This window comes from Camelus ferus, chromosome 6 (genome assembly GCF_009834535.1).
Source record: "Camelus ferus isolate YT-003-E chromosome 6, BCGSAC_Cfer_1.0, whole genome shotgun sequence".
Taxonomy (NCBI): Eukaryota; Metazoa; Chordata; class Mammalia; order Artiodactyla; family Camelidae; genus Camelus; species Camelus ferus.
In genome coordinates, this window is record NC_045701.1 from 72,331,651 (window position 1) to 72,344,978 (window position 13,328).

The window sequence follows — 13,328 nt, forward strand, 5'->3', positions numbered from 1 at the left end:
CAATATTCCTGATGTATAAAGTTTGTTTTTCAATATCTGCTTTGAATTGGTTGTGATACCCTTACCAGTTTCCTTATTAATGAGCTAAATAAAATCTTTCATTTTTATATCTGTGAGACATGATTTTCTTCTTTTTTGAAAATTATATTTTATTAGTCCCATTGTACAGTTAATCCACACCTCCTCACCCTTGGCTACTGGTAAGCACTTATCCACTCTCTGTAATCATAAGTTAGTTTTGCCTTTTCAAAATCGTGTATCAGTGTAATCACATGTACATACATACTCTTTTGTTTGGCTTCTTTCCTTGAGCCTTGTTTTGAGCTTCATCCATCTAGTTGCAGGTATCAGTAAGTTGTTCCTTTTCATTGCTGAGTAATATTCCATCACATGAATGACCATATAGCTTCTTTTTCCATTAACCATGATGGCATCTGGATTGTTTCCAGTTTTGGTCTATTATGAACAAAGCAGCTATGAACATTCAAGTGCAAGTCCTCATGTGGACATGCTCTCGCTTCTCAAGGGGGAAAGGATTTGCTGCCAAAGAACTGCCAAATTGTTTTCTAAAATTACTGTACCATTTTGCATTCCCACCTTTGCCAACATTTGGTATTATAATTCTTTTAAAATTTAGCCTTTCTATTAGGTGGTTGAGTAGTGGAATCTTACTGCAGTTTTAATTTGTATTCCGCTAATGACCAATGCTGTTGAGCATTTTCCCATGTTCTTATTGGCCATTAGTGTACCTCCTTTTGTGAAGTTCTGATCAAATCTTTTGCCTATTTTTAAAAGAATAGTCTTGTCTTATTAAGGATTCTTTATATATTCTGGGTAGGAAGCCTTTGTCAGACGTTATGTATTGTGGATATTTTTATTCCAGTCTGAGGTTTACATTTTCATTTTATTAAATCTTCTGAAGTTTTCATTTTGATTAAGTCTAGTTTATCAGTTTTTTTTGAGTCATTTGTGTCTGAAGAAATCATTGCTGCCTAAAGTCACAGATTTTCTGTTTTCTCTTGGAAGTTTCATATTTTTAGCTTTTCTGTTCAATTTATTTTTAATTGTGGTATATGATGTAAGGGTTGAAGGTCATTTCCCCTAGACATTTGTTGACTGTCCTTTCCCCATTGAATTAATTTGGCACTTTTGTCAAAGATCAGCTAACCATATATGTGGATTTATTTCTGGATTCCCTAGTCAGTAATTGTCCTGTAAGACTATTCCAATGCCAATTCCACAGTCTTGGTTACTGTAGCTTTGTACAAAGTTTTGAAATCAGGTAGTACAAGTTCCTTTTCAAAGTTGTTTTGGCCATTCTAGGTCCTTTGCATTTCCATATAAATGTTACCAACTTGTCAATGTCTACAAAGAAGCATGCTAGTGGCTATTTTTTTTCAGTGCTTGAGACTTTCCATTAGTTTTCCCCAGTAGGTAAGACAAACTCCTCACCACCATAGCCCAGTGCAGCAGGCCTCTACCACCTCCTGGCGAGCTCCACCTCACCATTCTCCCGTTTGCTTACTGAGCATCAGCCACACTTTCTTTCAGGTCCTCCATTCCTTAGAAAAGTTTCCTCTATCACCTCTGTCCAAACCAGACACTGGTTACAATCTCTTATCGTGCTCTTACCTTTCCTTTATGGCACTTAGCAGCGTCTAAGATGGTATACATGGTTCACGTGCTTATTTGTGTACTAGAAAGTAGGAACTATATTGTTTTGTTTGCTGTTATTGGTAATGCTCAGTGCAGTGCCCAGCATGGAAACAGCATTCAGAATTTATTGGTTGAATAAATAAAGGCAGATACAGCTTTCCGAGTATTTTATTGGGGCAAAACAATATATTTGCATGGGATGATTCTTAAGTCATCTCAAGAAGCTCCCCTTCAGTTCTTAACATGCACTCTCTAAATGGATACACCTACCCCAACCCATTATTTATATAGCTTGACAGTCATCCAACAAAGCAAAGAAAAACAAATCACCTGGCAAAATAGAGAGACAGGGATGGGTAAGGGAGAGTGACATTTTAATACATTACTAAATTTAAAAAAATTTATTTACATTTCCCCTTCTTACTTCCCCAGATTACGTGAGCATGACAGACTGGAGAGGGGCATCACAGCACCTCTGGCAAAGCCCAGTTTACAGCAGTGGGAAAATATGGGACAACAAAATAAGGTCTCAGCTCCCCATAAGCTGTTTCTCCATTCTCATTCTCTTTCCCCCTTCTCTTCATGTTAGCTACCTTTCTGCAGAGAGGGATCATCAAGCCTGTGTGGGCATGTGGGCTGACATGCTCAGGGTGATCTCTTTAACATTCCGTTAAGAACCATCAAGGATGCTTTTTAATCATTCCCACCATTAATCACATCACTGAGGCAACAAGACCGACTGTTAAGGGTGAAGACAAGCTACCACTCCACCCTAGTCAGTGATACGTCCCAACTTCCTTGGAAGGCCTGGGTCAGGCACCCAAGCTTTACACAAGAAACTTGGGAATTGTGTTGGAAAAGGCAGACTTTGAGTGGGCTCAAGGCTCCTTGTGCATGGAAGGATCTGCTTATCCGTGCCGGCGGCAACAAGGCAGGACGCCTGGCACGACACGAGGACACTGTTCTTATTTTTACCTGTCATCCCACCTCCCCACAACTGCTCAGAGATCAGAGCTGTGGGTATGCTTCATTAAAAACACAGTAATGGCAGTTTAAGAGCCACTGCATTCTTTAGGGTCAGTTTATTATAACTCATCATACCACAAAGAATCACAGTTTATCAGGCCATTTATCATGTGCACTACGTAGTAAACAAGACCTTGCCCACAGCTCCCCCGCCAAGCCAGTCCCAAGGGTGACTGGGAATGTGATACCTCCAGACTCAGCAGAGAAGACTAGCATAAACATTTTCAGTAAGGGCTCAAGCAGGCCCCTTTGGTTTCTTCCCTGGAAAAGGCTCAATCTATAGCAAAAGTGCTTGGAAAATTGAAGTCACTGGAAATGACAAAACAGGCAACAGCATTTTCAGTACAATTAAAAGCAAAGGCGTCATTGGCTAGTCCTGGCGTTTCTTCTGTGTAAGGCGGGAAGCCAGCCTTCTAACTCAGCTATCTGGGCACATGGCAACTGGCTGGAAGCCTGAAAACATTTCATGTGGATAAAGCTGTGGAGAGAATGGACACGCTTTTCTTCACGTGGAAGGTATTGTGATTAACTGGCTTAAAGGATTAAGATGCCTGCTGGGCACTGAACTTCCAGGTTAAGCAGACAGCAGCACATCCACAGGTTCTGAGGCTGCATTTAAGCAAACAGCTGCTCAACAGCCAAGAATACTTTGATTTTCAAAACTCCCCCTTCGTAACTTCTTTGGGCTACGCTGATTTTACCTGTGTGAAATGCTCAACAGTTCTTGACCTTCATGAGAGCCTACAGAAGGAAAATCACGACTCTCCCATCTCTTCTAACCGTATAGGTTATACCAAATAGAGATTAAAACCCATTCTGGCTTACCTGGAACACCAGGAAAGGAAAGACACCCTGGGAATTAGGTCACAGCAATTCTCTATACAAGAGAACTAGGAGACAGTCAACTGTGTTTAACCTCCTCTAGGTGGTTTTGCCACAAATTTGTACAAAAGAATAACCCAAGTTCTCTTTCTTCACTGCCTATGACATGACTAGCAGTTCCGTGCAGCTGCCCAACCCAGCATGACTGAGGGCCAGAGATCCTCACCAATTTGGAAAGGGGGGTGGGGGGAAGAAACAGGGCCTTGGCCTCTGAAAGGACATTAGGCAAACACAGCCCTTAGTAGCTGTGTCAGACATTTTCTGTTCACCACGCATGACCACACCAGGAAGAAGCATGTTTGACTACCTGAAATCCTCACCCTATCATGAAAGTTTAAGACAGTAATGAAAGGACTAAGATGCTGAGTTCTTCAAACAAGCAAGCAGTACTCTGGGGCCTGGAGACAAGAATGTTTTTTTAAAAGGAAGAAATTTTCCAAAACGAAGTGAAAAGTTAAAGTGCTCTAAAGACCCTGCTTCTGTACACTCTCTTTCAATATTTACTTGCTCTAGAAAGTATGCCATATTCTAGGGTAAAGTTTTTAGAACAAAAGTGGAAGGAGAGAATCTGCCCTGCCACTTGATCCATTCTTTGATGTCCCCTAGTCATAAACTTCTGGTTTCTGATGCGATCTGCAGGAAAGGCAATGCTAAATAAAGAGGGATGAGAAAAAGTGGTAAGGATTAGTCACACCTCTGTTGACTAACTCTGACAATCAGCCTCGTGAGCTGATACCTATTTGAATCCCATCAGATTCTTGAAGTAGGCTGTGTTAAACCATATACTAAACAGCACTTTTTAGTCCCAGATTTCTACACGATCCCAATGACTGTATTTATACACACTTGTATTTCCCCAAGTGGGAGGCTTGGTTAAATAATGATACTTGTGATATGACTGGACCCTAGGCTTATATTATTTAGTTTAAAGAGACAACCAGTGTGTATAATGTTTTCTCCTTTAGAAAGCAGAGGTCATGGATAGATCACAAGAGTTTTAGCTCTTCAAAATAAATCTGTAACTCAACGATACTTATCCTAAAATAACTGCACCAGCAAAGTGATATATATATATATATTTTTAATGCCCCTACTAAGTGACATTTTAAGCTGCAGTGACTTCATGCAAGCCAAAATAAAACACTAGCTGTAAGTTCATTGCTTTAAGTTTGTGACTTCTGCAAACCCTACACCACTAAATGGTAACCGCAGTGCAAAAGCTCTCTGGTATTCTAATGGGGTTCTGTGGTGAGGAACTAGATATGCAGGAAAGGTTAATAATGTATTTTACTTTACAGGACTAATTACTTAGTTATCACAATCTTTTTTACTTCAGCTTGTGCATGCTATATGTAGTCCCTGCATCTTTACTTGGTACTTTAAATTCACCTTTATCTGTTCTTAAAAAAGTAAAATAAAAACCTTGGAATATTTCAAGGGCTTAAGGCTCTCAGATGCTGAAAGTAACCAAAGATAACTTAAGACATGAAAACAAAACTCCACAAACCATAGTATTGCTTATTTCCTCCACTACATGTATGTGCAAGAACATACCACAGCTGATCACAGGTTGCCCAGGAGAATCTGGACTGAGAATTTTTACCAATAAAAGGAGGGATTTAAAAAATAGAGATGTGCAAAACTACTTTCACACAATACTTTTCCAATCCATTCTCAATCCTTCCCCTATAATACTTGATGGCTACTAAAAAATAAACTGATCTTGGGCATAAAAAAAGTCAAAAAATTCTCTTCACTTAAGCTTTGGTCAACAGAAAAAAATAATTTTAATATGGTGATTTCCAGATTTGTTCTTTGGTCAAGCAGTATAAAGCTCTCTGAAAGAAGTCCCTTTACCTGGTATGAAAACAGAGTCAAAACAGAAGGTTAGCAAAGAAGTAAGTGTTCAGAATTTCTCGAGGGATGGTGGGCAGGGTAGAAGGAGATGGAGCCCCGTAGGCCCCAGATGCCAGGTTAGAACTGCATTAGGACATCAAGAATAAGGGAGAACTGGCCTCAGAGTGAAATTTAAATGGGTCATCTTCTAAAAAGGGTAAGTTGATAGACGTTAATTCTTAAATTAGGAACATGACAAATGATTTCTGAGCAGAGCTTTACCAACATTTTCCTTTATCAGTTTAAATCCTAATCTGGACCCAGACCCAGGCAGAGGCTGTCATTAAGTTTGAAAAGTAGAAAGCAATAAGAACCAGACCACAGACATTCTGCAGGGAACAATCAATTCTTTGCACAGCGCCCCTGCCCTCTCACCCCAGCAGGAGTGCATGTCACTCTGTCAAGCAGCTTTATACACAGAACAGTGAACTGTGAGTCAGCTTCACCAGAGGTCTGACCAGGGTGGGATGTGGGCGCTTTTAAAACAATTTAAGTGCTTTAAATAGAGGATAGGAGTGTTAGATTATGGCTTGGGAAGAACCCAGAAATTGGACATATGCTCAGATGTGACCATTATGAAGAATATTTGATGGTAAAAGAAGAAACCATCTAGTGACCAGAACGAAATGGAATAAGACCAAGCCTGGGAGGCTCCTGGCCAGGGAAGGTTAGACAATGAGGGGGAGTTCCAGCAATGTTAGTTTTTACTGTTTTTCTTAAATGGCTAAACTTAAGACACATGAAAACATTTTGGTTGATCACATGACTGGTTAATTAAGGATTCCAAAGTTGGCAGCCTCTGACACCTGGACTGGAAGTAAGTGGAAGGCACTTGCTCCCCAGGAAGGAGGGCCAGGTGAGTCAGAGGCTACAATGCCAGGGCCAGCAGGAGCTTTCGATGGGCCCACATCTGCCAGGTGGCTGGGAGAGCTGAATGGTCTGCGTGGTTAGCCAGAGACGGGCTTGGGTAAGCGTGATTTCACAAGTAGAATAGTTATAAAATAAAACATTTTTTAATGGACAAAAAAGCAAAGTGAGTTCACCTTTTTTTTTTTTTTTTTAAAAAAAGGTGAAATGTAGCAAAGGAAGGACATGAAGCAGTTTTTTTACTATTTACAAAATGCCACTTAGACTGGAGGTGGCCACCATCAGTAGTTGAGAAAATGTCTTGCACAAGAGATGGCCACAGGGAACTGGCTCAGAAAGGCCACCCACGTCCTGGGTAAGGGCGAGTTCCTCTAGCGGAGCACCAAAAAGGCTCAGTCTTCTGTTTCTTCATATGTAGTCTCGTCAAAGGGCCTGTCCAGTAGAGGCACCAACCGGTGACGGGAATACTTCAGCTGCAATAGGTCCCCAACTTCATCAATCTCCTTTAAAGCCTAAAATATACAAAACAGAGCAGAAGTTGGTCAGAGCTAGGAGGATGAGGGCACACCTGCTGCTTTAGTTTTCTAAAAGCAATCATGGCACAGTTATCCTGTGGTGGGACCGTGTCTAGTGCATTTACTCTGAGCAGATTACAGTCCAGAGCTGCTTTTTGAGCAAGGATGTCAGGCTGACCATGAAGAATGGGTTGTGAAGAGCAGGGATGCAGGATACAGGGTATATAATTCATCAAAGTAGGATGTGCTTAGCAGAAGAAGGAATATGCACCCTGAATTTGCCAGGCTGGCTACGATCTGTCATCTCTCCTTTTATCTGTCAGTACTTGCTCCTTCTGTTATCATACTACCAGAAAAGTGATGTGAAGTCTGCACTGGGATGCTTCCTAGATGCAAGATGAAGAGAGTCCCCAAAGTGGGCTTCTGTGCAGACTTAGTAAGAAAAAGTGAAAGCTGTTAGGAGGAGACGCTGGGTAGGTAATGGACAGGGTGTAGGGAAGGGAGCAAGGAAAGAACAGAGCGGGCATTTAAACTCAGGTCTGATTTTAAACCTCCAAACTCGAACACTGAGAGATTATCTTGTCTTTCCGTCAGAACTCTTAATTATCTCAGTAACTGCTTTTCTGTGAAATTTGCTCTTTTAGTTTTCAAAGAAACTAAGTTTCTTATTAAAAAAATTCAAACACTAAGACAAGTTATGAAGTGAAAGTCTCTTCCTTATTGCTACACTAGTCCAACAGGTAACCTGTATGTAGTTTCTTAGATGTACAACACCCCCCCAACAAAAAAACAAACTTCTGGATTAAGTATAACACACGTACAGCAAAGCACACAAGTCACAGCTGACACAGTTTACCTGTCTAAAAAGCAGCACACAGAAAGTCAGAATAGAAATCCCAGTATAAAAGAGGGATATGTGCTTAGAATTTCTGAGAAAATATTTAATAAAAGGACAAGGAAACTCTAAGCCCCAGATACCTCTCAGAAAAATCCAACAACGACAGCAAAAAATTTTGAATCCTAGATTCTAAGGCTTTCTAATAAAAGCACCTGGTACAGGTCACAGACTGCACTTTCAGCTCATAGTGGCCCTCCAGCCCTGTTATCCACGCCCAAGCACCTGTGGATGTTGCCAAGCAGGTGTAATCAGCCTCAGCCTTGGAGACAATGGCTCTGTCAATGACACCATCTCATTAGACTAAGAAACGGTAATGTGGGCAGTAGGAGCCCTGTTGCCCAAGTGTGACTCTACAAATTTCTATCACATCATATAAATCTTCTGTCCACTCTTATGATTATAATTCCATATGAAAATGTTTACCTTCTAGTTCAGAAAAGGGAATCCGTTGATTCGTAAATAGACACATGTATCTATTCTTAAACTTTTAAAATAAATCAGTGTTTGTAGAGAGGAAAAAAACCCAATAAACAGCATTTCTTATTTATTCTACCATAAAAAATAATATTCTTCACTCCAAATGTAAAAAATATAAGAAGCAAATAAAAGCTGGACTTCAACATGCTATCAGAACAGTGATATCTTCGAGATGAGGTTTAATTAAAAGCTCCATATGGAAATAATTCAAGACTGAATTTCAGCTGGGAGACCCCATTAACCATTTATTCCCCTGACCTCTGATACAGAATTAATTAATTTAAAACAACACATGACTTACTGAGAGCACAAAGTAAAGAATTTTCACAAACTGTGACTTCAGAAGAACCTGGTATTTTTTCATCAATGTAAAAAAGAAAATGAATAGAGACAGAAAAAAACCCACAGCAGCCCAGTGGGATCTAAATAACAAGATTTCTGTTGATCCCATACAAAATATCTCAGATGAACAGGTTTTATTTACATAAAAGATAAAATTGTGACTAGAAATTGCTGGCCATGATATAGGGTTACCTGGTTAGATTAGGAATAAGGAATCATTACAAGTATCTCCATTTGTTAACAAATAGTCTACAATGAACCTCTGGATCATGTGGGTAAGATGGGTTCTTAGGGGAAAAGCATGTTAATTACAGGGTTGAGTACGCCCTTGAATAAGAGAATATTCTAGGACAGCTGTGCACCCCTGAACTGATAATCTTGCTCTTCTCATTTTAAAAAATAATAGCTCTATTAAGATACAATTCACATGCCACAAAACTCCCCTTTTAAAAAGTGCTTCTGCGTATATTGGTATAGTTGTACAACTTTCATCACTATCTAATTTTAAAGTATTATTACCTCAAAAAAACAAACCCCATACTCATATCCTCATTCCTCCCTCCCCCAGGCCCTGACAACCACTGGTCTATTTTCTGACTCAATGGGTTTGCATATTTTGGACATTTCATATAAATGTGGTCTTTTGTGTCTTCTTTCACTTAACATAATGTTTTCATAATATTTTCAAGGTTCATCCATTTTGCAAGGGTGCAACTTCATTCTCTTGCATGTGGTTATCCAGCTCTCCAGCACCATTTGAAGAGACTATTCTTTCCCCACTAACTAGTCTTTGCTCTGCTCCCTTGCTGAAAATCAGTTAGCCATAGATGTTTGGGTTTATTTCTAGACTCTTAATTCTATTCCATTGGTCTATATGTCTACCTTTATGCTAGTACCACACTGTTCTGACAACTATAGCTTTGCAGTAAGTTTTGAAATCAAGAAGCTTGAGTCCACCAAATTCTACTTTTTTTCCCCAGCTGATTTGGCAGTCTGGGGCCCCTCACAGTTCCACATGAATTTGAGGATCATCTTTTCTGTTTCTGGAAAAAAGAAAAAAAAGCCACTGGAATTTTGATGGGGATTGCAGTGCAGTATAGATCCCACTGTACTGCCATCTTAAAAATATTAAATCTTCCAACCCATGAACGTGGGGTATCCCATGGTCATTCATTATTTATTTTAATTTAATATTTAATAAAATATTTAATGTTATTAATATTATTTATACTTATATATATTTATTATTCCATTTATCTAAGTCTTCTTTCATTTCTTCAGCAATGTTTTATAGCTTGCAATATGCAAGTCTTTCACCTCCCTGATTAAATTGATTCCTACTAGGTATTTTATTCTTTTGCATGCTATCATAAGTAAAATTTTAATTCCCTTTTCATTTGTTCATTGCTGTTATATAGGAACACACTAAGTTTTGTGTGTCTATCTTTTACTGTACAACTTTGCTGAATATATTTATCAGCTCTAGCAGGTCAGTTTTTTGGTGTGGATTTTATGGCATTTCCTATATATAGAATCATATCACAGGGCCCATTAATAAATGTAAAGTTTGTATCTCATAATGTTCATGTTTACTTCCATAAAACATCATATGACAAAGTTACTTCAATAGACCCATGGTTTCAAAAAATGCACTGTAGGCTTTAAAAAAAAAAACTAAATGGAAGGCAAAGTCAAACAATCCTTCAAGTGGATCTTATGAAAAGGATTAGAACTCTCAAATGGCAAACATGTTTGCTGGCAAATGAAATCTATTGAGATAGCCTAACTACGTCTAAGTTATTTCATGAATGTGTAGTTATAAGGAGTCAAAATTATTATTAGAAGACATAGTGTATTACTACAGCCATTACTTTTGATGACACAGGTATTTTTAAAAAGGCATGTTGAAACTCCTAAACATGCAAAGAGAGTAGAATGAAAGAAAGGCTGCTACCACTGGGTTAAAAAAATAATCAATGTAGAAATAAATTCTCCAGTAAGATTTCTGAGATATGGGAAAATTCATTGAAAAAAACTGAAAGGCATAATCAAAATAAAGAAAAGCAAAGATATACTCAATAAACTGAATCCAATTTCACAGTGTCAGGAGGTTAAGAATATACTCATAGAAGTTTTGCTATGTAGAAAATAGGGAGGAAAAATAAAAATCTTTAGCTGTTCAGAAAATTAAAATGTCAATTATCCTACTATGTGACTGGCACTGTGGTAGGTCCTGAGGATAGGGAGTGAGAAAAATAGACTTAGTCCCTCCTTAAGATTTGTCTAATGGAGAAGATTGCCATTAAATAATTAATAAGGGTAAATAATTTTCTAAGGGGGAGTCTTAAGAGTCCCAAAAACACATAGCAAGAGGGTTTTGGAAAAACCCTTGAGCAAGTTTCCTTTAAGTGGAGATATAAAGAATGAGTAGCAGTCAGCCAGGCAAAGGGGAGAAAAGGGTAGAGAGAACATTCCACAGACAGAACAACACACAAGAAAGCTTAGAGTAGAAACAGCCAGAACAGAAAGAGAATTATACAGCTGGAGAGACCATAAAGAGGGAGAGAGTGGACCAAGAAGCCAGAAGATCCCCCAGAGCCCTGATCATGCAGGGTCTGGTAGACGATGCTAACAGTTGTACAATTTTTGGAAATGGCAATGTTTTAAGCAGCATTGTGTTCCTCCTCCTCTATAGTACCAGTAAATATCTTAGGTGCCCAAAGAACATTAGGAGCAACAGATGATTAATTTCATCTGAAACACAGGCCTTCTTAGAATAAGGCATATGTATATCAAAGTGAAAGTGTTTACTTACAGTATCAAGTATTTCTTTGGTATGAGCTGCTGACAGGCAAAATCTGGCTCTGGATTCAATGATTGGAGTAGCAGGAAATCCTACCACAACTACACCAACATTCCGCTTCAGCATCTCCCGTCCAAAGGCGCTGCAAAGGGAAACAAGGACAATAAACCAGGGAGAATAACAAAGCACACGGGACAATGGTCTTGCAGTCCTGAATGCTTTAAGCTTTTGGACAATACAGGCCCTAGGGACTTCTATTAGGAATTTTTTCGTAACTTTTTTGAAAGTTAAAGTTGACAGTTCACAAAGACTTCTTTTATTCAAACTGAAAGAGGTCTTCTCCCAAATGGTTTCTTTCACAAAGGTGACGGAATATAGTTGGCAGAGACCAATTTTTAATAGGGCTTGCCTAAAGTGATTTGCAACTGTAGCCTTAAGGTGTCCCTGACAAGTAACAGCGGCTCAGAAGTTTCAAAATGAACTTGAATTTAAAACCTGGTCCTTGAAATGTTAGGCTTGGCAGTTTAAAAATTCTTGAGATTAAGGATGCAGAGGATCTGCCGTAATGGGGACATCTTCCTGCTGGCAGAATGGCCGATGAGCATTAGCCCTCCAGACCAGGCATTTCTTTGATCGACGTAGGTGTTAAGCTGCCTTTGGAATTTGGGGTTTCCTTTGGTGTTTGTGAGGTCAGCTCACTTCCAGGCTTCAGATGAACATCCAGACTGAATAATTCTTGTTTAACTCCCAACCCCAAGCCAAACTGGTGGCATGTGACCTTATTCCACATCTGTATCTTGGCTAATTAAGAAAATTCTAACTTTCATGTAAATTTTGTTAGTTACTAAATTATGTTATTCTTTTGTCCTTTTCTCATGTTGACCTTATTCCTTTTTGACTTTCCCCTTAACTGTTTAAGGCATTTGAGAATAAAAAATCCCACTCATTTTAGTTGTATCAGTAACAGTGCCAGCTTTCCCAGTGCAGTACCTAGTACATCATCTTCAATGTACTTCCTTTGTGTCAGGCTGAGCCTGAGCGCCCCACATCTTTGGCACATGCTGTGGAACTCTCTGGTGTTTTATTTCAATTCTGTCTCACCCCCCTAAATCTTAATTAATGTACACAGTGAGTTTTACCTATGCAGAGTAAATTAGACACAGTCCTTGCTAAAGAAAGGGTTCTAGACTAAGTCAGTCCTCCAGACCTCATAACTTTTTGCGTTTATTTATGATAATTCCATTTAAAGAAGAATGAGGGAAATCCTATACCTCAGCTTTGGTTCATTTCCACCACCTCCTTATGCCCCTATGACTTCCTGTTAGAAACTGAACTCCTCTTTTTCCCTCAATGAGCACCTTTCCCCAGTTTCCTCCTCACTATTTGTGGAGTCACCATACTTTCAGGTTCCTTGATTTAACTTTCCTTCCTATATTCACTTTAATAAACATTTACTGAGTGCCCTCTGAGTGCTAAGGACTATTCTAGGCACTGCAGATTCAACGATGAATAAAAATATTTGTTCCTTTAATGAGTTCAATTAAACCTGAGAAATGATCCTTAGCCAATTTTATATTTAAGATCCAGTCAAAACCACAAATCTGAAAAGATGTGCCTTTTTTACTGAGCCTATACTAAGCAGGTGACTCCTTTATTTTATATCTCTGATGAAATTTTGCACATAGTTATTTTGCAAGTAATTTTATTTGTTCAATTCATATATGCTTTGCCAATGTATTTTGGTTTCATAATACATCTGGACTTCTCAAATACATTGAAAGCTATTCCAGGACAAAGATTTCCACTATATATGCCTTGTAGAAGCCAAAGAAGCTGGTGTAATGTGCACATCTGATAACTGTGCAGTAACATGGCTGACCTCATGGCTCACTGCTCCCCCTTGGGCACTGCCCTTCAGCTCCACTCACTTCCTACTAGTCTTCCATCAGCTAAGCACGTTCCTGTG

General features: G+C 39.1%; 1 protein-coding gene across 1 annotated transcript in view; it reads right to left on the reverse strand.

Moving 5' to 3' along the window:
- Positions 1-1,808: 1,808 nt before the first annotated feature.
- SPTLC2 (serine palmitoyltransferase long chain base subunit 2) overlaps positions 1,809-13,328 on the reverse strand; it is an 85,834-nt gene continuing 74,314 nt past the window's right edge. Inside the window, exons 11-12 of the mRNA XM_032482445.1 lie at positions 11,375-11,504; positions 1,809-6,839 (exon numbers count right to left, since the gene is read on the reverse strand). Coding sequence (XP_032338336.1) covers positions 6,720-6,839; positions 11,375-11,504 — 250 coding nt within the window. The 3' untranslated portion in view covers positions 1,809-6,719. The remainder of the gene's footprint in view (positions 6,840-11,374; positions 11,505-13,328) is intronic.